This window comes from Leptonychotes weddellii, chromosome 4, assembly GCF_054177405.1.
Source record: "Leptonychotes weddellii isolate Sample4059 chromosome 4, ASM5417740v2, whole genome shotgun sequence".
NCBI lineage: Eukaryota > Metazoa > Chordata > Mammalia > Carnivora > Phocidae > Leptonychotes > Leptonychotes weddellii.
In genome coordinates this window covers 114,495,477-114,520,057 of record NC_138372.1, presented here as the reverse complement: position 1 = coordinate 114,520,057, position 24,581 = coordinate 114,495,477, and the positions used below count along the sequence as shown (strand labels likewise).

The window sequence follows — 24,581 nt, the reverse complement described above, 5'->3', positions numbered from 1 at the left end:
ATCTTTAAAAAAAAAAAAAGATTTTATTTATTTATTTGAGAGAGAGAGAGCATGAGGGGGAGAGGGTCAGAGGGAGAAGCAGACCCCCCGCCGAGCAGGGAGCGCGACGCGGGACTCGATCCCGGGACTCCAGGATCATGACCCGAGCTGAAGGCAGTCGCCCAACCGACTGAGCCACCCAGGCGCCCTAAAAAAAGATTTTTCAGAGAGAGAGAGAGAGTGAGGTTTGGGGGGGATAGGGAGAGCTGGAGTCTCAAGCAGACTCTGCAGTGAGCATGGAGCTCGACATGGGGCTCCATCTCACAACCCTGAGATCATGACCTGAGCTGAAATCAAGAGTCAGGTGCTCGATTGACTGAGCCACCTGGGTGCCCCAAAGCTTTAAGTTTTTGAAAACAGAACCCAAGGTCTTTCATTTTTTAAACATTTTCAGTCCTTTCAGTCTTTCGTCCTTCTACCCTGCTGCCAGTGCCTTCCGGTCCACTTAATCCTCCCCGTTTAGTCCTTCTGTTTCTCCTTCCAGATCAACTTTCCACTTTCCTGCAGTCTGTTCTGTGCCCTGGAGGCTGACTTGTACCCATAGCTTCCATGAGCTCCTTGGCCCTCTGCTTCCAATGGCTTCCAACCAGGAGGAGATCAGAAGCTGGCAGGGGAGGGAGCACCTGAGACTGGGTTTATTCCCCCAGTTTTTTCTCTGCAGGGTCCCTGTGGACTGACCTTGTCCGTCTACTGAAGGCAATAGCTCCCATCTTGTGGCTTTCTTTGTACTGTTTCCTCTAACCTGTTTTTTTTTTTTTTAAATATACATATATATATCAAATATTTATACCAAATATATATATATACTTCGTGTGTGTGTGTGTATATATATATATATTTCAATTTAGAAAAAGAATATAGGGGCACCTGGTGGCTCAGTTGGTTAAAGCATCTGCCTTCTGCTCAGGTCATGGTCTGGGGGTTCTGGGATCGAGCCCTGCATTGGGCTCCCTGCTCAACCGGGAGCCTGCTTCTCCCTCTGCCTCTACCGCTCCCCCTGTTTGTGCTTTCTCTCACTGTCTTACTCATGCTCTCTCTCTCTTGAATAAATAAATAAAATCTTTAAAAAAATAAAAAAAGAATATATATACATATGTATACATACATATATATATATACATACATATGTATATATATATATTTTTAAATTGAAGTATAATTAATAGTTTCCAGTACAGTGTTATTTAGTTTCAGGTCATGTGTGTGTGTGTATTGTATATAGAAAATGTAATGATTCAACAATTCTATACATTACTCAGTGCTCATCATGATAAATGTACTCTTAATCCTCTTTATCTATTTCACTCATCCCCCGAGCCACCTCCTCTCTGGCAATCTCCAGCTTGTTCTCTGTATTTAAGAGTCTTTTTTTTTTTTTTTTAACATATAATGTATTATTTGTTTCAGGGGAAGACTCTTTTTTTTTTCTTTGTTTTGTTTCTTAAATGCCACATATGAGTGAAATATGGCATTTTTCTTTCTCTGACTTCTTTCTTTTTTTTAAAGGATATTTATTTATTTAGAGTGCAAGCAGGGGGAGGGGCAGAAGGAGAGAGAGAGAGAGAATCCCAAGCAGACTCTGCACTGAGCGCAGAGCCCAATGTGGGGCTTGATCTCATGACCCTGACATCATGACCTGAATGGAAATCAAGAGTCAGAGGCTTAACTGACTGAGCCACCTGGGTGCCCGTCTGACTGACTTATTTCACTTAGCATTATACCCTTTAGATCCATGATCCATGATCCATCTGTGTTGTTACAAATGGCACAATCTCATTCTTTTTTATGACTGAGTAATATTCCATTATCATCTATCTATCTATCTATCTATCTGTCATCTATCTCTATCTCACATCTTTATCCATTCAACTGTTGATGACATTTGGGATGCTTCTATATCTTGGCTATTATAAATAATGCTGCAATAATTATAGAGGTACATATATCTTTTTGAATTAGTGTTTGTTTTTTGGGTAAATACCCAGTAATGGAATTACTGGATCATATGGTAACTTTAAAAAAAAATTTTTTTTTAAGATTTTATTTATTTATTTGAGAGAGAGAGAGTGGGGAGAGAGAGAAGCAGGCTCCCTGCTGAGCAGAGAGCCCGATGTGGGACTCGATCCCAGGACCCTGGGATCATGACCTGAGCCGAAGGCAGATGCTTAACTGACTGAGCCACCCAGGCGTCTCTGTTTTTTAATTTTTTGAGGAACTTCCATACTCCCAACTTTTGAAAGCTGCTCTGTCCCCCCCTCCTTCAGGCCTGGTGTGGGAATAGTGTGGCATCCCACTGTTACTTACCTCCATAGGACTGCATATCCCTCATGGTTTCGCCATACTTTGCCAATTTTGGTAAATAGTCCCATCAAACCAGACCATAAAGTTGGCAACTTCTTTTCCCCGGGAACCCTGACTGTTAGATGTCTTCCTCTCTACCTCCAATTTCTTTTCTTTTTTTTTTTTTAAAGATTTTATTTATTTTTGAGAGAGAGAGAATGAGAGAGAGGGAGTACATGAGAGGGGGGAGGGTCAGAGGGAGAAGCAGACTCCCCGCCGAGCAGGGAGCCCGATGCGGGACTCGATCCCGGGACTCCAGGATCATGACCTGAGCCGAAGGCAGTCGCTTAACCAACTGAGCCACCCAGGCGCCCCTACCTCCAATTTCTAAATATAGTTTCAGGTATTGAGAAAATATATGAATGATAAAATCCATTCTAAAGTGTGAATGCTTAGTAGAATAATCTGGCACATTTTGTTTGAAACAAGAGTTGTTTAGACAAACTTAAGAGAATTTCAAACTGTACGATTGAAGTATTTTTTTTTCTGGAGCACTCTAAATCAAAGGCACACTTCCTGAAAATAAAACTGGCATCAGATAAAGGCACTTCTCAAACTTTTCAATGAAAGTGGCCTGGCTGAAGGGAAGTGGCTACATACCCCAGGGAGTCTAGGATGCCAGTAGTCCTAAGTAACCTTAAGCAAGTATCACATGTATTAAAAAAGGTTCTGTTTTATTTAAATAATATATGAGTTTTTCTTTCTACTCCATACTGTATCTCTGTTTATCATATTACTTCCAAAGTTTAATAAAGATGAGTTTCTAGGAAGATACGTATGTTTTTCATTTTGCTTTACTACAGTCAGGCAGCCTAGTGCTGTTGGGGACACATAGCCCCAGTTTGAGAAGCCTCAAGTGGGGAGAACCTGGATGCACTGATAATGTTACCATTTGATTATTAGGGGTTGTCACTTTTTTCCAGATCTATATTTTCTTATATACTTTCAGATCCTAGGGAAGTTCTTTTTTTTTTTTTTTTAATCTGTGTCATGATCCTAATTTTCTTTTCTTTTTTCTTTTTTTAAAATTTAAATTCAATTAATTAACATATAATGTATTATTTGTTTCAGGGGTACAGGTCTGTGATTCATCCGTCTTATATTATACCCAGTGCTCATTACATCACATGCCCTCCCCAATGTCGATGACCCAGTTACCCCACCCCTCATCTCCTCCCCTCTAGCAACCCTCAGTTTGTTTCCTAAGATTAAGAGTCTCTTATGGTTTATCTCCCTCTCTGGTTTTGTCTTGTTTCATTTTTTCTGTCTTCCCCTATGATTCTCTGCCTTGTTTCTTAAATTCCACATATCAATGAGATCATATGATCATATGTCTTTCTCTGATTGACTTATTTCACTTAACATAATACCCTCTAGTTCCATCCACATCGTTGTAAATGGCAAGATTTCATTTTTTATGGCTGTGTAATATTCCATTGTACATATATATACCACATCTTTATCCATTCATCTGTCGATGGTCATCTGGGCTCTTTCCATAGTTTGGCTATTGTGGACATTCCTAGGGAAGTTCTAAGATTTGTGATAAGCTTTTCTATTTTAGACACAGGGATACTATATTTCATTTCTTTTTCAGTTGGGCACATCTATTTGACTTTCTTCTTTAAATTGTTTATTTATGGATTATATTACTTTGATGTAAATTGCTTTTATTCTTTAATATGTCCTAAATCACAGTATTTTTTTTTCTACCAATCTTTGTAACATTTATCACGTATTAAAACACGTGTTAGGGGTGCCTGGGTGGCTCAGTCGGTTGAGCGTCTGCAGGGTCCCAGGGTCCTGGGATTCAGGCCTGTGTCCAGGTCTCTGCTCAGCGGGGAGTCTGCTTCTCCCTCTCCCTCTGTGTTCTCCCTCTTTCTCTCTCAAATAAATACATAAAATCTAAAAAAAAAAACCACCCCACATTGTATGAGACCATATCCTCTGACTGACAGGTGCCATGGGGTTTTCTTTCAAGTCATTTCCTTCTAATTTGTTCTAAGAAGTGAATCATGAAAGTTTTAAACTACTTTTCCTTATTGTCAGAAATGTTTAAAATCATGAAACTTCTTCAAGAATGAACTTTAAAATAAGTTATTAGCTATTATAATTTTAAAATATTTGACTTTTATTTTTTTTAAAGATTTTATTTACTTGACAGAGAGAGACACAGCCAGAGAGGGAACACAAGCAGGGGGAGTGGGACAGGGAGAAGCAGGCTTCCCACTGAGCAGGGAGCCCGATGCGGGGCTCGATCCCAGGACCCTGGGACCATGACCTGAGCCGAAGGCAGACGCCCAACGGCTGAGCCACCCAGGCGCCCCAAAATATTTGACTTAAAAAAAAATCAATACTTGTATTAATTTTCTAAGGTTGCCATACAAAGTAGTACAAACTGTGTGGCTTAAACAACAGGAATTTATTTTCTCATAGTTCTGGAGTCTGGAAGTCAGAGATCAAGGCTGTCTGTCAGGGGGTTGGTTTCTTCTGAGGCCTCTCTCCTCGGCTTGTAGGTGGCCATCCGTCTTCTCCCTGAGTCCTCACAAGGTTTTCCCTCAGTACTTGTCTATGTCCAAATTTCCTTTTCCTATAAGGACGCCAGTCATATTGGGTTAGAGCCCACCATAAAGACCTCATTTCAACTTAATTACCTCTTTATAGATCTTATTACCAAGTACAGTCACATTCTGAGGTACTGGGAGTTAGGACTTCAACATATACATTTTGAAGGGGACACAATTCAGCCCATAATAGTATTTAGATAGAAGTTTAAAAACCATAGTGTACTTGCTGGCTTGTGTGACAGTTTTGATTTGAAAAACATGTCTACATTAAAAAAAAAAAGAAACATCTAAATTACTGAGAACAGATTAAAAGCACCTACTGGGTATGTTGTGCCCCATTAGGTTAGTGGAGGGTGCGGTTGAGACGTGCAAATGAGACTGGACCAGACTGCAAATCTAGACTGTTCTTCACTACTGAGGGGTTGCACTTTTTCTAAATCTCATCGAAACGTTGATAACAGCACCCATTTTAGGATGGAGTGTGGAGCTTAGCACAACATCTGGCACAAGTGAGCACCCCGATACATAGGGACGGTACTACCTGCTGTGTGTTAAATGCTGTTGGATACACATTCATGTCAGTTTATTTATTTATTTTTAAGGGTTTTTTTTTTATTTATTAGAGAGAAAAAGAGAGCACAAGTGGGGAGAGCAGAGGGGCAGAAGGAGAGGGAGAAGCAGAAGGAGCCCGATGCGGGGCTCGATCCCAGGACCCTGGGATCATGACCTGAGCAGAGGCAGATGCTTAACTGACTGAGCCACCCAGGCGCCCCTGTTCATGTCGGTTTAGAGACTAAAAAGTTGAACTCAGATAGGCTGAGTAACATCCCTGCTGTCACACAGCCAGTCAATGACCAGCCCAAATTTTAAGTGGGTGTGTCAGGACCCAGGATCTTACACTATTGTGTAATAAAAGGACTACGATGGATCTGGATTTAAACATTGTCTCCACTGCTGACCAGCTGTGTGGCTTAGGTCAAGTTACCTAGTTTCTCTCTCAACCCTTTCCCTCCTCTATGAGATGGGGATAATGATGTCTACTTCTTTTTTTTATTGATGTATAGTTGACACACAATGTTACATTAGTTTTGGGTGTAATGATGTCTACCTTTTAGAGCTGTGAGGAAGAGACAATATGTTTCAAGCTGCTGTACAAAGTAAAATTATCATTGTATCATGTCATTCCTCATTGATTTTGCCACCATCTGCCAGTGAAACTTTAAGAAAATCACCTTCCTTGCATTTCAGTTTCTTCATCTTCAAGATTGGGGTAGGGATGGCAGGACAAAAATTGGCCTAAATCAAGAGATCTCAAACTAAGAGGCTTATTGTGGCTAGGCAGGTAACTGAGGGCCTGGAACCCAATGTGGCAAATGTCAAATATCAAGAATGCAGAAATCTGGATGTTTCATTTGAAATCTCTCAAGTTTAAGTTTTGGCAGCAAATTCTGAAAAGTGAGTATCTATATCTATCTATATCTATATATCTATATCTATATCTATCTATCTATTTATCTATCTATCTATCTATCTATCTATCTATCATCTCTCTATCTATCTATCTATATACAGGCTTTATCATCAGCCCAGTGTGGCCATAGGTTTGTAAATTTTTGGCTACACAATCCCTAAACACCTTTCAATCTAAATTCATCAATTCCATGTCATAAAACAACACTGGTCTAATACCTAGTCCTTACTAATCAGAACCTGAAGTCATGGTTTTGCCTGTACTATCCTAATTGTTTTGGGAGTGGTCTTTCTACCTGTAGTCTCTCTCGCACTCTCATCCCACCCACCACTTCCTGAGAAATTAATCTTCATGAAGTTTTTGTTTTTTAAGATTTTATTTATTTACTTGTGTGTGTGTGTGTGAGAGAGAGAGAGCACAAACAGGGAGAGAGAGTACAAACGGCAGGCAGAGGGAGAAGCAGACCCCCCATTGAGCAGGGAGCCCGATGCAGGACTTGATCCCAGGACCCTGGGATCATGACCCGAACTGAAGGCAGATGCCTAACCGACTGAGCCACCCAGGCATCCCTCTTTGTGAAGTTCTGCTTAATCCTGTCACTGCTTTGCTTAGAAACCTTCAACTGCTTTCTGTTGTTTATGGAATTGAGTCTAAACTTCTTAACTGGAGGTAACCAGCTTTCCTTTCTTACTTCCTGTTTGTCCCCTTCACGTGTCTCTGGTTCCCCAACAATGCCACCTTCCTGAGACGTCTTGCCCCCAAGTGTTCCTTTTTAAATCTCCCTCTTTGGGTGCTGCTCTGTCTCAGAGGCCAGTGGGCCCACCCACACGTGCATATTTTGCTTACTCTTCAGTGTTCAATTCAGATCCTTGATCATGCATACAGTGTTTACCGCCTGGGCTTTGCACGTAGCAGAAATCAGGATCTTGGTCTTTTTTTTTTTAAGATTTTATCTACTCTATTTTATTTTTAAATTAAAAAAAAGATTTTATTTATTTATTTGACAGAGAGAGAGAGCACAAGCAGGGGAGTGGCAGGCAGAGGGAGAGGGAGAAGCAGACTCCCCGCTGAGCAGGGAGCCCGATGTGGGGCTCGATCCCAGGACCCAGGGATCATGACCCGAGCCAAAGGCAGATGCTTAACTGACTGAGCCATTCAGGAGAGTGTGAGGGGGGGTGGGTGGGAGAGAGGAGCAGAGAGAGAGGGACAAGCAAACTCTGCATTGAGCATGGAGCCTGACAGGGGGCTCAGTCCCACAACCCTGAGATCATGACCTGAGCCAAAATCCAGAGTCAGCCGCTTAACCGACTGAGCCACCCAGGCACCCCGGGATCTTGGTCTTTAAATTGCAGGAGCCCGATAAGATCCTGTCTTGGTGGCATATAAGGGAGCTAATTTTGTTAAGATTTTTTTTTTTTTTAGTAGGCTCCATGCTCAATGTGGAGCCCAACATGGGGCTTGACCTGATGACGCTGATCTCAAGATGTCAGCTGAGGTCAAGAGTCGGATGCTTAACTGACTGAGCCACCCAGATGCCCGCCCCATTTTGTTAATTTTTCGACAGTTTGGATTACTTTGCTTATTCTCAGTTTTGCTTTTTTGTTATGTGTGAAAGATATTAATAAAAAGACATTTTCTAAGACTAGTAAAAATTGTTTCTGGGGCTTCAGACTTTTCTTCCTAAAGGTATTTTTCTTTAGGGAAGACTGAAGAAGGATGAACATAGTATGGAAAGAAAAATACGTATTTTCATTTACCTGTAAATCTCTTATTTCTCCTTAGAGCACGTTTCACTTCCTTCCCTGGGGTTTAAAATCCATCCTGGGTCCAACATGGGCTAACTCTCACAATAATTCTTTTCTGCTTGAAAAAATCACATTTTTCCTCTGGTGTGAAATTTCACAAACAAAGCCAACTGGAAGGAGGAAAAGGATCGCCATTTTAGATGTTGTATTTCCACTGTCTACATGTGCATTTGTCAGGTCATTCCCTGGTTTAGGCAAATTAAGACTCTAACAGCTCTAATTTTCTCAAAGGGAAAGATAGAAGACAATTCATTTGTCATTTAATTCCCATTTCTTGATGGCAGGTTTTGTAGCCCCCAAATGGAACACTAAATCCTTTAAAATCACTTCCCTTGGGGTGCCTGGGTGGCTCAGTCATTAAGCGTCTGCCTTCGGCTCAGGTCATGATCCCAGGGTCCTGGGATCGAGTCCCGCATCGGGCTCCCTGCTCAGCGGGGGGCCTGCTTCTCCCTCTCCCACTCCCCCAGCTTGTGTTCCCTCTCTCGCTCTGTCTCTCTCTGTCAACTAAATAAATAAATAAAATCTTAAAAATAAATAAATAAATAAATAAAATCACTTCCCTGGTGGCCTGAGTGGTACATTTTACTTGTATTGGGTCATTTTGTATTCATCAGTTACAATAAGACAAGTGGAACAATTGTCAGTGTATGACAGACAGCCAAAGAGAATGGAGCCTAAAAGTCAGCCAAAACCAAGCTCCTCCACACATGTGCCAAAGCCAATACTGGTAATAATTAAAAATAGTGTAGCACTTCAACCTGGACTTGCGGAGATTTTTTGCAGTCAGATAATTATCAAAAATGCCATTCACAACAAAAAGAAGGTAGAGAAGGGAGAAGGGAATTTGAGTGAACTCTGTGAAAAGCTCTTTCAAAGTGTCTTTCCATTAAGGAAAGGATGTTTGAGCCCTGAGCTCCTGATCATCCCACACAGCCCCCTACCTTTCTGTGTTTTTATTAAAAGAATTCTACTATGGGCATTTGTGATTCGGGATCTCAGGAAGCCATGTTTGATTTCACCTCTCTTTTGCAAGACTGGCTGTGACAGAAGGAGGCTGGGTTTACCCTACTGGCCAGTTATTTCTCAGCCTTATAATAGAATGCAGTGGAGGTGGAGGGTATGGGGGTGGGCAGCAGCGTTCTAAAGGATGGGCTTTATGGTAAACTTGTTCCGTGATGCCTCCTAGTCAAAGGGGAGGAATGCAGAGAAGGTTGGGAGGAGTCGTGAGTTGGGAATGAAACCACAGCTAGTGACTAGACAGTTGGGCAGCCCTGTAAAAACGTGAATCCTAGTCATTATAGAGATCACGGCTCTCCGGGTAGTTTGTTTTGTATTTTTACTCAAAAGCGATGGCATGCATTGTTTGTGTTTAGACTGCTTCATCCTTTAGTTTACTTAAATATTGCACTATAGAGACATGTTTATCTTAATCAACGGATGGTTTCCTAAAAATTATGTAAAACACAATTGTGAGAAAATACAGGTAGGTTGCCAGAAACACAGGTATTGGAACGTGGTTGATCTGGATTTGGACCTCCACACTTTCTATGCCGAATGATTTAGGGCAAGTTGATCATTTTGAACCTCAGCTCTCTCTCCTGTCAATGGAATTGATAATATATACTGAAGAGTGAAGATGAAATAATGTCTGTAAAATATGTAGTCAGTCCTAATATGATAAAGGAAGGGCATTATTATTGTTTAGTTTTCATAAATATTTGAGTAATGGTTGGGGTACCAGTATGGAAGGGATTCCCATGGTTGAAAGATGAAAATGAAACAAAACAAACAGAAACAACCAAATAGTGGAGCCTACAGGGTATATGATGTTTTATCAGTCTGACCATAATTTCCCAGATAGGAACTAATCCTAGAGAAATGGGTGGCCCGCATGAAATAAAAGATTCTGGATCCCCTGCGCTCCGACAACCAGAGAGGAAAAACTGTGCATAAGATAAATGAAAAGACAGCAATGCAGATCTGTAGCAATGGCTGACATTTAGGAGCACCAACCTTGGTCCCGGCCCTTGTAAGCATTTTGCTGATGTTATCTCATTTACTATTTACAACAACCCTGTGAGATAGATACTGTGATGAACCCCAGCTTGAAAACTGAGGCAGAGAGGCTTGGTAAATTGTCCAAGGCCATACGGCCCTAAATGGCAGAGCCACAATTAAATTTAGGCAATGTGACAACAGGGCCCTCTTTTCCTCTCTTTCATCATTAAGGCATGTGTCATAGTCTAATTGGAAGCATTTTTTCCTTCTTAGTGGCACATAAAATAATGGTACCTCTTAGAATTAGGGCATCTTCTTGTGATGAAATATGGATAAGTGACATCCATGCACTCACCACAAAGATGAAATAGTGTTCATTTGCCACCGACGACACAGACCTTCTGAAGAGGGGTGGGGGAAGGGGGAAGGATGCTGTTGTCCAGAGGCTAGCTTGCTTTTTGCTACCAGCAGGACTACACCACAGATGATTTATAACTGTCAGTGTTTCAGGTCTTTCATTTATTTTTCTTTGATTTTATTTTATTGTGGTAAGAACACTTTTACAGTGAGACCTACCCTCAATAAGATTTTTTTTTTACCCTCAACAAAATTTTAAGTGCACAATACATTATTATTATTATTAAAGATTTTATTTATTTATTTGACAGAGACACAGCGAGAGAGGGAACACAAGCAGGGGGAGTGGGAGAGGGAGAAGCAGGCTTCCCGCTGAGCAGGGAGCCCGATGCGGGGCTCGATCCCAGGACTCTGGGATCATGACCTGAGCTGAAGGCAGACACTTAACTGAGCCACCCAGGTGCCCCACAATACATTATTATTGACAATAGGTACAATGTTGTACAACAGCTCTCCAGGTCTTTTAGATAAATGTAAAGAAATGAGAACCTGCTGCCATCCTACCTGCTTTGAAGCAGAGCCTCGACAGTGTGTCATTGCCGTGAGTGTGTTGGTTTATATTATCTTGTGTTAATTATTCTTCTGCGCTCTGGGATAAGATCACCTCCTTCAGGTTAACCTGAAATATGGATCTTTGCAATCATCTAGGGAAAAAAAAATGTCCTTAGATTGGGAATGGAAATCAAGAAAGGAGGAGGGAAAGAGGAATTCCAGGTTTTTCTTGGCATTGCTCTTTGGATCTAGACTTTGAGAAGTTTACTGATAGTTCAAGGTCATGCCTAATATAGGTCCTAAAGAGACTTCTTTCTGCTTTAAGATTTATTTATTTTTGAGAGGGAGGGAGAGAGAGAGAGAGCACGTGTGCACGAGTGGGAGGGGCAGAGGTAGAGTGAAAGAATCTCAAGCAGACTCCCCCCTGAGTGCAGAAACCAATGCGGGGCTCTATCCCATGACCCACAGATTACAACCTGAGCCCACAACCTGAGTGGGAACCAAGAGTTGGACACTTAACGGACTGCGCCACCTAGGCTCCCCAAGAGACTTCTGCTTTAGAGAGGCAAGTTGAGAGCTAGGCAGAGGGACCTCAAACTGTGGATGAGTGAGCCATAATTTAAAAGCCAGCTATCTATTGTATTAATCTTGGCCCAATGTAGGATAGGGAAATCACTCTGGGCTTTTGGCAGAAAGGGATTCACTACAGAAAGATACATGCTCAGAAAATCTCTGGAAGGGTTGGATAAATGATCTGTAGATTGGGTGACCAGGAATGACTCTTAGAACATTATACATCTGTCCTGCCAGGGAAACTGGTACAGCTGCCACAATGTGGGGGAGGAACTTGTGGGTGTGGAAATCAAAGGCCTTCCCAGGTGTATTCTCTTCAGGAGACCCTACTGTGGCTGGGTTCGGAGATCCAATGCTGCAACTCCCTTTCAACACCCATAAACTGGAGTTTGGACAGCTGAATACTGAAGCAGAAAAATAACATGTCTCTATGACCTGCTTGCTGGCATAAGACAGCCAAAAAGGATGTGACCCGTGACTCATTCCACCTTCCAAAACTCACAGGAATGCTTCAGTTCTTATCCAGAGCCCGATCAGCAAGGCAGTCTGGGAAATGTGTGTTTTGTTTTGTTTTTTGTTTGTTTTTTTTAGCTTTCTAGGCTCTGTCATTCAAGAAAAACAGAATGTAGGGACAGCACATTGAGTGTTAATCAAGCCTATCTAACACACTTTCATTTCATTTTATCCCTTGTACTTATTTTCCTTTATTAGTCTTTAGTTCAGACCTTGACCCAACTTGTCTACAGATTGTAAGGGAAGCTAATAGCTGGAAATTGCTTGGCTCCTTTAGAGGGTGACAATATGTCCAGGTGTTCATGGGACTGTGGTCTCTTGGGTTGTGGGACTCACAGTGTGAAAGCTGACACAGTTGGTCAGATACTCCTTTGATTTTATTTATTTATCCAAGAGACAGAGAGAGAGAGAGACCATGAGAAGGGGGGAGGGGTAGAGGGAGAAGCAGATTCCCTGCTGAGCAGGGAGCCCGACTCCGGACTCAATCCCAGGACCCTGGGACCACGACCGGAGCTGAAGGCAGACACTGAACCAACTGAGCCACCCAAATGCCCGTCAGACACTCCTTTAGCACTTGCAAACCACAGGGCTGGAGTGACTGCCTCCATTCACTGGACCCCAGGGCCAAATCTGTTCCTTTTCTGTTTCACCCAGCTTGAAATTTACTTCTAAGGAAGGGTGTAAATGTCAAGTTGTGTTAAGAGTTTACCTTTTAGTCTTACAGTTAACAATACTGTATTGTGTATCTGAAAGTTGCTAAGAGAGTACATCTTAAAAGTTCTCATCATGAGAAAAAAAATTTTATAACCACGTGTGGTGATGGATGTTAACTGGACTTATCATTGCAATTATTTCACAATATATACATATATCAAACGATTATGTTGTACATCTAAAAAGTGTTATGTCAATTCTATCTCAGTAAAAATAAAATTAAGTTAAAAAATAAAAAAAAATGGGAGGAAAACAGTTATATCATAAATTACTTTTTTGACCCTAAGAAGAGAGATGTAATTTAAATATGTCACAGAGGCAAATATTCTGGTTACCTCTTCAGGGTCTGTGAATAAAGCTGTATTTCAATATTAAAAAAAAGGTTAACTAAAACATATAATTTGTCCCCTCTTAAGCAACTGGCAACTGTTTATTAGCCCAGAAAATACTCTGGACCAAATTCCAGTTCTTGTGTCTGGGAGACTTCCGAAGTGCGCCTTTTTTAAGGAGGAAGGGAAGGGAGTGAATAAAAGGCTCCTGTTCCTGTTCCATTCTCCAGTGCAGCCAGATTTTAAGCCCATGGAATGCCACAGGTAATTCCAAAGGCTACCTTCTTATTATATGAAGGTTGGGAAAAGAGCAACTTATGTGTAAGTTCGACTGATTAATGACTTAAGAAGCATCAGCAAGCTGGAAATCTGAAGAGCGTTTATCCCCATACACCTAACAAGGGAGGCATCCTAGTTCAGGCAATTGTACCCATTCATATTATGTGAAAGAGCCATGGGTATAGCAGAATCCCATGATCTGAATCCATTTCTTTCAGTGAATCTGAAGATGAGGGCTGATGGAGACACAACTGGCCTTTTCCAAAGTCATAACTATGGAAGGGAAAGCGAAAGGAATGTCTCTTGCTAAATGTTTTCTTTTGTTTCCTATATGGACAGCTAATTGGACCTTTTAAATTCTGTCTATAAATCATGATCTTTCTATTAGGGGCAATAAAAAAATCTATAGGTTCTTAGAGTTGTTTCTAGTTTAACTATGGTAATTGACCATGAATAAATGCAGCATGTTCCAGGGACATGATTCTTTGACTTTTCAGCAGGGAAACCCTCTGCTGGCACCAAGTGCAACAGATTGAATTTGCTGAAGGACAACTGATGTTTGGGGCTGGGGTCGAAATGAGAGAATGAGCCAAAGACCTTAGAAGGATGTCATAGGAGGCAGATCGAATCTGTCTGGATCCAGAATAAGCTCAGAGGAGTATTTAGGTACAAGAAGTGACGTATATTTTTGCCCACCTTACCAACAGTAGGGGACTAAAATCCGGGCAGGGGTGGCAGCTGGAGTCATCTGGCCTGTTTGTGGAAAAGTAACAGTGGGCTTGATGGAGATCTCAGGAGGAGGGGATAGTAGCAGAGGATGAGGAAATGAATATATTTGCCCCGTTTGGTCAGTCTGGAAGCTACCAGGAGATCAGTGCTGTCTCAACACGAATGTCAAACACACACTAACTGTTCTTTGGTGTCAGCTGGCGATTTTGTTCTCTAAGGATTGACTGTGAGTGGTAGTTGTTGGACTAAAGTGAGATAATTAACAGATACAAGGTGCACTGAAAAGTGAAGCTGCTGTACGATTGATTATAAGAGAGCGAGTATAGAGTCAGAGTCAAGAGCATGAGCTTAAGGAGCACACAGGTTCCACAGACTGGCTGTGCACCCTCCCCAACTTACTTAATGTATCTACACTCTACTTGTCATGTGTGTAAAGTGCAGCCAATGCTCTTATTGGATAAGGCCAAGGCTCAATGAAGTGGCTTTGTCATGACAGCAGTGGCCTGCAGAGACATGGCAATTGTAGAAGGCAATCCCCTTCCTTCATTAGGTCACCATCTCCCTCTCTCAAAGTTCAGCAGTGTCCTCCTACCTGCTACAGCTAATGGGCTCTTTTCAGTTATCCTTTCTGACTTCTCCACAGCCTTTCACGCATCTGATAACTCCTTAAAGTTTTCTGCTGCTACGGTTTCTGTGACCTCTGGTTCTTCACATACCTCTCTAACCATTGCTTCTAATCGCCCTTCTTAGCTTTTCCCCCCTCTCCTTTTCTTTGACTGTGGTGTCCCCCGGGGCCCTGTCCTTAGCCTTCCTCTGCTTAGTCTGCCTGGTCTTCCTTATTCACCTGGTGCCACCTTTGGGCTGATGACTCTTAATTCACATCCCTAGTCCAAACTTCCTGTCTGTCATCTATCAAAATAGTTTATGGGACACGTATACTTGGCTGTCAAAATCAACGCCATCCGAGAGGAGAACTATCTTTCTCCCAAGAGCATGCTTCTCCTCCTGTGCTTTGGTTGGACATCATCCACCCAGTCACTCAGCTATGAAATTTGAGAGACATCTTACGTTGGACCGTTTTCTCATCTTCCAGATTATAATTGGCCTCCAGGTCTGGCCACTTCTACCTTCTCATTGTATATTTAAGCGATTGCCTCCTCTCCATGTTCTTGCCACTGCTCATCACATTCTGTCTAGAGATTGCTTCCAAACTCCCCTCGGTGCCACAGTGGGGCCTCCATTCACCCATCACTGCCAGAACAGCTTTGTGGTGAGCAAGTCAGAATGTCACCGGCCCTTCAGTGCTGACAGCACACAACCTGTGAAGCCCTTGCTGACCCTTTCCACTCTGCCACCCTTGCCGTCCAGTCCTCTGCTCCATCCTTGCGATCTCCCTGCGGCTCCTCTACCTACTAACTTAGAGCACCATGCCCTTGCCTTTCCTTCTGCCTGGAAATGAAGATGGAATAGGTTAATGGATATGAGGTTCTTCGGGGGCATCCTGTATCGAACTTACCTTGTTGTTTTAGGCTACTTAGGGGTATTTCTTCCACAAGACAGACGTTTCCTCTGTCCGGGGATCCTGTCCTGTTCATCTTTGGTCCCCAGAACCTACTCTGGTACCTAGACATTGTGGGTGCCCACGGCACGGAAAAACGAACAGAAATAATTTTTTTTTTTTTTTAAATTCCGAGTGGGCTGTCTGGCTCAGCAGCTGACTTTTTCGGAGACCTGCTCCCTCGGGGCCTCAGTGCTCCTCCGTCTCTCCCACCGCGCAGGTGAAGGGCAGCGGGGCGGCTCGCTGCCTTGGGGCCGGGCTGGGCGGGCGCCCGCGCGCCTGCGCCCTCTGCTGCTCCGCTCCGGGCGCGTCCGCTGTGTGCGTGTGTCTAGAGAGGAGAGGCTTGGGTGACAAGCGCCGGGTGGGGGTAAGAGTTCAGCCTCACTCACAGTCTCATTCACTGATTTCTCCGCCGCTGGACAGAAGCTGCCTCCCCAGGCCGCTCCCAACTACTCCCGCACCTCCACAGTCCCCACTTCCCGCCACTCCACTCTCAGCCAGACATTCTGACCGACAGACTCACGAGTGAGTAGCGGCGGCTTGAGCGCCGGGGCAGCGCGGCGAGGTGTCCTCCCGCGGGTTGTGTGTGTGTGTGTGTGTGTGTGTGTGTGTGTGCGCGCGCGCGCAGGGGTGTCCCTGGGATTCCACGCCGGGCCAGAGAGCTCCCTGCCAGGAACCGTGTGTCTCTCCGAGCCGGCGCTGCGGTGTGGGTGTCCGCGCAGGCAGCGCTTCGGCGGCCCCCGGAGCGCTGAGGGAGTTTGCCGGGATTCCCCGGCTCGGCGCGCGGCCGCCCGTGGGGTTCCCCGGGAAGGCGCCTGGGCAGGGAGGCGGCGGGGAAGCCCGGGCTGTGAGCGGCTGGCAGGCCGGGAATCTGGGAGCAGGTCTGGCCCCTCAGAGCCGAGGGAGCCGCCGGAGCGACCGCCCTGGCCGCCCAGCCTCTCCGTCTTTCTCCCTTACCCTTCCTCCTTTCTTCCCTCAGCAGCATCACAAAAGCGCGAAATGAAACCCAGTGCAGCGAAGTCCGGCTCTCGTCTCCCACCTGGTGCACATCACCCCGGGGAGGACGGGAGTGGGAGTGCGCGAGATTAGGGGCGGGGGCTTACCCCGGGACACACCTGTTTTCGCCTCTCGCTGAATACGATCTGGATGCAGGATCGCGCGAGGGGTTCTGACACATACTCCCGGGTGTGTATGTGTGTGCGTGTGTATGTGTGCGCGCGCGCGCACGCACCCCGGGCCCACGCTCGCGGGGTGCGCTCGATGTAAACAGCACACCTCTCCCGCGGCCCCCTCGGGCCAAGACTGCTCGGTGGGCTCCTAGCGAGCTCTGTGACAGCGTGCCGGCATCTCTTTGTTTGGTTGTTGCTTCCCCACCCCTCCGCAAAGCAAACTGATTTTCGGTTTCGCGTGACACTGCGCGCTGGGACTTAGTGTGGGCCGCAGCCTCAAATGCCCCTGGTATTTGAAATTGAATAGTTCTTTCGGGCTGGGGGGTTATTTTTAGTGTTGTGAATAAAGAGGCTAGCGCGTTGACCTTTTTGCGGCTGCTTTGGGCTTTGCATACGTGTCTCTAATTGATGAAGCAGACGGATTCGCATCCAGTCGCGCACACGTGCTTGCGCACAAGTGTGTACACACATTTCTACACACGTAGCTTTACCCCCTTCTTTTCTTTTCTTTTTTTTTTTTTAAATCGGTACTAGGAATGTACTGTGTTTGTAAAAAAAACAAAACAAAACAAAAAAACAACCCCCAACCCCCAAAACAAAAACAAAAACAAAAAAACTTTCCTTTGTTCTTTTGGGCATTTTCTATTTTGAGTAATGAAGTAGGAGTACCAAAAGGTTGCAATTAGTTCACTCGAATGAAAGACACTGCCTCTGAGTCAGCGCCGCCAAGTTGATAATTATTAACATATAAAAGCTCTGTTTAAACAGATGCTCTGTTTAAGGCAAAAGGGGCGGGGCGAGGGCAGGTCCACGGTAGACAATGAGGGAGGGTCTCTGCCGACCGCCTGCTGCTTATTGTTCGGGCACTAGAGGCTGCAGCCCGCAGCCGCCTCCTCCTCCGGGGCTTCGCTCCTCGCTCATTCCTCGGTCCCATTTGGGACCGTCCGAGTCACCCAGCGCTGGCCCCCGGGGCGCCGGGACGCCAGCCCCAGCCGCAGCCGCCCTTCGCTGACCGCCCTCTCTCTGCTTTGCAGGTTGGCATCTTTGCGCCCGAGGGTGTCGCAAGCCGAGGCGGCGAGGACAGGGCGCCTCTGGCCCAGCCAGCCGGGCGGTATGCGGCGCGGGCAACAGCGCTAAGCGCCCCCACGCTGGGCACGGGGCGTCCTCGCTCCAGGCGGCGGGCCGAGCGGCGGCGGCGGAGGGGATGCGCCCGGGACGCGCAAGGCTCCTGCCGCGAGCTACCGCCCCGAGGTGGACCCCAAGCAGGGCTCATCGCAGGACCGCGCGGACCCCTGCCCCCCGGGGCACGCGGCTGCGGAGCCTCGGGGCCGCATCTGCGGTCAGGATGCCCTGGGTGCCTCTCTGCTGGTGAGGATGCCCTGCTGCGCGGCTTTGCATCCCCAGCCCCGGTCCCTGGTGGGCACGACTGAGTGGGCCCGACTTCGGCCCGTCGTGCTGGTGGATGAAAAGCGCCGGAGTCCCTGAGTGCGATCAGCGATCGAATCTGAGTTCTAAGAGCCATGGACGAAGGCACCGGGCTGCAGCCCCAGGCGGGAGAGCAGCTGGAAGCGCAAGCCACAGTAGGAGCTGTCCAAGAGAAGTGCGAACCAGAGACCTTTAGGTCCAAGAGTTTACCAGTCCTGAACAGCGCCTCCTGCCGGCCAGACCTGAGTCCTGCGCGTGCAGGAGCCGAGCCCGCCATCGGCTGTACAGATTCTTTGGGCCATGAGGAGTTGAAACCAGGCCCAAGTCGGTTGGCCCCCAGTCCCTCTGCTCCTTCCACTTCGGCGGAGATGGCAGGGCTCATGGAATGTAACCACAGGGTGGAAGTCAGCAAAGCCGTGTCGGTGTCCTCCACTTTGGCCACGCTCCAGGGGAGAAGGTGCCTCTATGTGGTCCTCACTGATTCCCGTTGCTTCCTGGTTTGCATGTGCTTTCTGACCTTCATCCAGGCGTTAATGGTCTCTGGGTACCTGAGCAGTGTCATCACCACCATCGAAAGGCGCTACAGTCTGAAGAGTTCCGAGTCGGGGCTGCTGGTCAGCTGCTTTGACATTGGGAGCCTGGTGGTGGTGGTGTTCGTCAGCTACTTTGGCGGCCGGGGTCGGAGGCCCCTGTGGCTAGCGGTGGGTGGACTTTTCATTGCCGTTGGGGCTGCCCTCTTTGCTTTACCTCACTTCATCTCGCCTCCCTACCAGATCCAAGAGTTGAATGCCTCGGCCTCCAACGACGGCCTGTGTCAGAATGGCAACTCCACCGCGCCTTCCGAACCTCCCGCCTGCCTGAATGATTCAGGAGGAAATAATCATTGGGTCTATGTGGCTTTATTCATTTGTGCACAGATTCTCATTGGAATGGGTTCCACACCTATTTATACCTTGGGACCAACCTACTTAGATGACAATGTCAAGAAAGAAAATGCATCCTTGTACCTAGGTAAGACTTTCCTGTCTTCTCAAATAAGCTTGAACTCACCAGTGGAAAGGAAACACTTCCACATTTCCCAGGAGATTATACACACACACACACACACACACACACACACACACACACACACACACTCTCTCTCTCTCTCTCTCTCTCTATAGGATCTCATCATATATATCTCACTATACATATATATAGCATATATAATGTTATTATATGTATATTGCATGTATATTTTAAGCATTAAGCTTTAGTTTATTTTATGTTTTTATGTTTTAGCCTTAGTGTGGTATGTTTTAGTTTGGAAGAGAATCCAAATAGCAGAGAGGTCTGTGGGCTAATCGTCAGACTCACACTTCACACTCTTTTCCCAAGTAATACAAACTTTTAACCATGGGGTCATGCTTCTTTCTATTGCTGCCTGCCTTTGTAAAAACTTTAATTTATCAAGTTTATCTTCTAATGGCTGTTCTTCTAGAAAGTTCAGGAAGGAATAGAAGTACCTGGTGTGTAGAGTGAAGTCTTGGATTATTTACTGCTTTCATCTCCTGCTGCTTCTCATTCTTGTCCCCCACAGCAGGGCTAATGGAGTACCCAGACTACATACAAGATGCGTTGCTGCCTCCATACCTATATTTCTTCATATCACTTGCATCACCATTAAAAAAAACAAAACAAAACAAAAAAAACAAACCTTGAGTGATATCAAATGACTAGGTTATCTTTATGCAGAAGCAAGATCACAAGTTGTAAAGTTAATCCAAAGCTATTTTTATTGCTGGTTGAAGACCCTTAAGTACATGAACTTGGTAGCAAGTGGCTCTTGGATTTGGTGATTTGACTTGCATGAATCAGCTCCTGTGAACAGGGGGTGTTTGGGTTGAATAGAAGGTGCTAATATGAGGCCAGGCAGTCATTGTGGCAGGTAAGAAAATGTAGTTCCTAGAAATCTGTGTGGTTGTCAGCACCTCCCTGTACTAGCTGCCCCCTCAAAATTGAGCTTTTAAGGGATGGATTTGAACCATTGAAAAGGGTGAATAGCAGTCATGCTAGATGAGATCTTTGGTTTTCTGTATTTCTATACTGGAGTCCAACTAAAAGAAGAGAAAGGATTGTACTTTATAAAAAATGGTAAATAAGCAAATACCAGTTATACTTATCATTTTATTAGCCATGTGCTGATAGGATCTTTGGTGTGGGAATAATGAGGTTTCAAAGGACAGTGAAAATGATACCCTGTTAAGAGGGCTCTGCTCTTTCCTCAGCACAACTGCTGTCCCCAGAATCCATTGTAGAGGGTGTCTGAGCCATGTATAGTCTCCAGTTACTGGCCCAAATGCATCAGGACAAGAGTTTTATAATTTATTTTTATTATTAAATGCAAGAGAATGAAATTTTCATTCAGGGCGGAGAGCACTAGCTTGCTTGTTATTTTGCCTCTTTGTTTTCTAACATTTATTACAACAAATTTTCACACATACAGAAAATTTGAAACAGTCAATGAACACCAATATTTCCACCACCTAGACTCAGTAATTGTTCATTTTGTCATATTTGCTTTATCAACCTGTGTGTGTGTATGTATGTATGTAGTATATTGTTTTGGGTGGGGGGCTAAGCCCTTTGAAAGTAATTCTAGACATCCCTAGGTTTCAGCATGTATCTTATAAAAATAAGATTTTTTACATACGTACAGGAACTTTAACATGCTAAGTTCATAATCATTCCCTAATATCATCAAACATCCACTCCATATTCAAATTTCTTCGATTGTCCCCTCAATGTCTTTGATAACTATATATTTTTCAAACCAGGAGGCAATCAAGATTCTCAGACATTGCATTTGACCACTAATCTTTTTAGTGGTTTTATCATCTAGAAAAGTACCTCAACTTTTTTTTCTTTTTTCATCATATAGACTTTTTGAAGGGACAAGGCTAGTTGATTTGCAGAATGTTCTACATTCTGGATTTATCTGATTATTTCCTTGTGGTGTCACTCACCTTGTCCTCCATCCCCTATATTTCTTGTATTCTGCAAGTTCAGTCTAAAGGTTTGAATAGATTCAGACAAAACATTTTTGGTCAGACTACTTCAAGGTAATGCGGTGTGTTTTATGTTACACGCATCTGGCCATTCGTTAGTGATGTTAAGTTTAATCACTTGGTTGAGTGGGTGATTGCTAAGTCTTCCCATTGCAAACATGCATTCCTCCCTTTGAAAATAATAAGTGATCTTTAGAATGATAACTTGACTGTAAATATCCTAATCGTTATTCTTATTTTTGTTGATCTCTGCCTCCATTTACTTTGAAAACTTAGATGTCGCTTCCACCCCACTTCTTGGATACCATTCACACAAATTTGCTTCATCAAAAACACAGGTAGGGCCATACACAAAGGGAGAGCATCCGCTAGTAAGAGCCCTGAGATTTAACTTTTCTAGTCAGGGTTGCCCACTGAGAAGAAACACAGCAAGTCCTGGGCACTGTGTTACTTTTGGGAAGACTGAAAATGAGACCTAGTCCCAGCGCCTAAAGAGCTTTCAGTGTAATAAAGAAATACTGGCAATTTAAGGGAGGAGTGTGAAGTGGGAGAAGAAGTTTATACAAATGGTATTTGCTTTTTCCTTCCTCCTCCTCCTCCTCTTCTTTTGAAAAAAACTTTGATGAAGGCCTTAGGACACATTCTTTGGGAAACTCAAGAGAATTCTCCTTCATATTAAATGGATCTCAGTAAAAGCTACAGTACCAGGAATCTTACCTGTACTATTTTATTTCATGTTCTCAATGACCTCATGAGATGGGATTGTTTTCCCTATTTCAAGGATGAGGAAACTGAAGCTCAGTGAGTTTGAGTGACTTGCTTAAGGGCTTCAAACCCACACATCTCTAACCCCAGAGCCCTTGAGCTTCCCTCCTCACTGCATGTTTTTTGGCAAGAGGCTCTGAGAGCCAACTGAAATCACGGGCTGTGCCGTGTTCAGCACAGTTCTGAGAATGGTGCAGAAGGATGCAGAACTGGCCTACGGTTATCAAACACGATCAAAACAAGATGCTTCTTAAACCTTTTCAAGGAGGTTTTATAGGTAGCCTCCATATAAATTCAAATGAGAGAGACTACTAAGTTATTCTTAGAACATGAGAGTTGTTAACTTATGGTGGGGCATTTTTTCTAATAAATAACTGGTTCAGTCTCTTTGTTATTTTCCACAAAAGTGTTCTATATTACCTTTTTCACTCTCCACTCCTTTCTTCATCTGTCAGTCTTTCTAGTTTCGCGTTATCACCATAGAAGAAAAGATAAAAGCAGGTAGCAGGTTCGTAATTGTAGGCACAAACAAATATCTGAATTAACATTAAAGTCACTGAAATGGAATGTAAATGTATGTCTTAATCTTTTGAATGTTTGATGTTAACATTCTGGCAGCTTTAACTGTAGAAGAGCTGTGGTCATAGATGAGATATGGCAGCTTTTATACCCACTAAATGCCCTAACTCCTTCTGCAAGGAGAGAGGTTGAGTGTTGACCTGGAGGGTAGAGAAAGCTTTGTAGCTACTCAGAAGCAAGGTTAGTAACTAGACCATGATTTGTAATTGTATCTCAAGGGGAGAGAGAAAATGTGGTCCTTTGAGGGCAAGAAATTAATGAACCAACAGTGAAATGAGAAAGAATGGCTAACCAGGTGGGAAAAGGGAAAACAAAGGATGCATTTCCAGAATAGAAAACCACAACTCTGATTGAGAGATATTCAGGAGAAGTAATAATTGGCGTGGGCTGGCGATGGGCCAGGGAGTGTGGGTACAAACATTCCACCTTCCTGGTGTGTGAGCCCTGACTTCACGCCACAGAGAGGGCGCGGGATTGGCACAGTGCTTTAGAAAGAGCACGAGATGAGGAGGTAGAAGATCTATATTTTAGTCTGGCTCTACCAGTGACTGGGGGTGAGACTTTAGACAAATCCCTTAACGTCTCCCAGCCTCTGTTTCCACATGGAGATTAGTACATTTGTTTCCCTCACTGTAATATTTTGAGGACCAAATGGGATTACATGTGTGCAAGCATTCTGCCAACTGTAAAAGGCAGCACTCTGCTCTGCTCAAGTGGAATTCAAACTCATCCTACAAGAGTGGGCAGAGTGAGGAGGGAGATATTTTACTCTTTCTGGGTATGAAAACCCTTAACCAGATCTTTTTATAGTCGGAAAAAGGAAAGAGACAGTGTGTAGGAAATTAAGACATTGTATAGGAAATCACTCCTTAGAAACATTGTATGGGTAAATTTGATCAGCGTTTCAGCAGTGATATATTTTGATTAATTGAGTTTTCTGAGAATCCAAGCTCTTATTGCCATGCAGTTTCTGCATGTCAGTCTTTGATGGCAATCTTTCTTTGGTATGTGAACATTTATGCAATGTATATTTGTGTCTGGTGTAACTTAGCAAGAGCTCCTTTGAAGTTTGAGGGGGCTCTGTGGTGTCCCAGTTTCACCACTGTGTGTCTTCATTTGCCCACACAGACTGGCAGGATGTTTGGTGAACGAGGACTGGTCCAAGGACATCCTCAGAAGTAATATTATCTTAAAATAAATAGCTGGTGGCTTCTCCTTTTTTCTTTTTTTGACATTTCCTCAGTCTTTTGAAAGTACAGTGAGCTTGAAATCAGTTGAGTTCTATTTCATCAAGAATTCATAGTATAAACATTATATATGTGTATGCATATATATGTGTGCATAAATATATGTGCATATATATATATATATATATTTGTGCTCTTTCTGAGATATATTGCTCTTTTTGAGTATGAAAACCCTTCAACATATCTTGTCTGGCTCTACCAGTGACTGGGGGTGAGACTTTAGACAAATCCCTTAACGTCTCCCAGCCTCTGTTTCCACACAGACATTAGTACATATCTCCTTCAACATCTTTTTTTATTGTATAGAAAAATCTCGACCAGTTTTTAGCAGTGTTCTATAGAACAGTCTACATCTGTATATGTAAGTATATTTATAGTAATAAAAATAATGAAAGATACATGTATGTATCTTTCAGTTCAGTGTTCCCCAAACTGTGTAACCAAGTGTATGTGTGGCTTTGACAAGTTAGGGGTTCATTTATCTTGAGCAGCAAGCCAGCTTCCTCTCTTCCTGCCCGGCTCTTC

At 44.0% G+C, this 24,581-nt stretch overlaps 1 protein-coding gene across 1 annotated transcript in view; it reads left to right on the top strand.

Moving 5' to 3' along the window:
- Positions 1–15,440: 15,440 nt before the first annotated feature.
- SLCO5A1 (solute carrier organic anion transporter family member 5A1) overlaps positions 15,441–24,581 on the top strand; it is a 104,460-nt gene continuing 95,319 nt past the window's right edge. The window contains exons 1-2 of the mRNA XM_006731674.3: positions 15,441–16,349; positions 18,028–19,429. Of these exons, the coding sequence (XP_006731737.3) occupies positions 18,514–19,429 (916 nt within the window). The 5' untranslated portion in view covers positions 15,441–16,349; positions 18,028–18,513. The remainder of the gene's footprint in view (positions 16,350–18,027; positions 19,430–24,581) is intronic.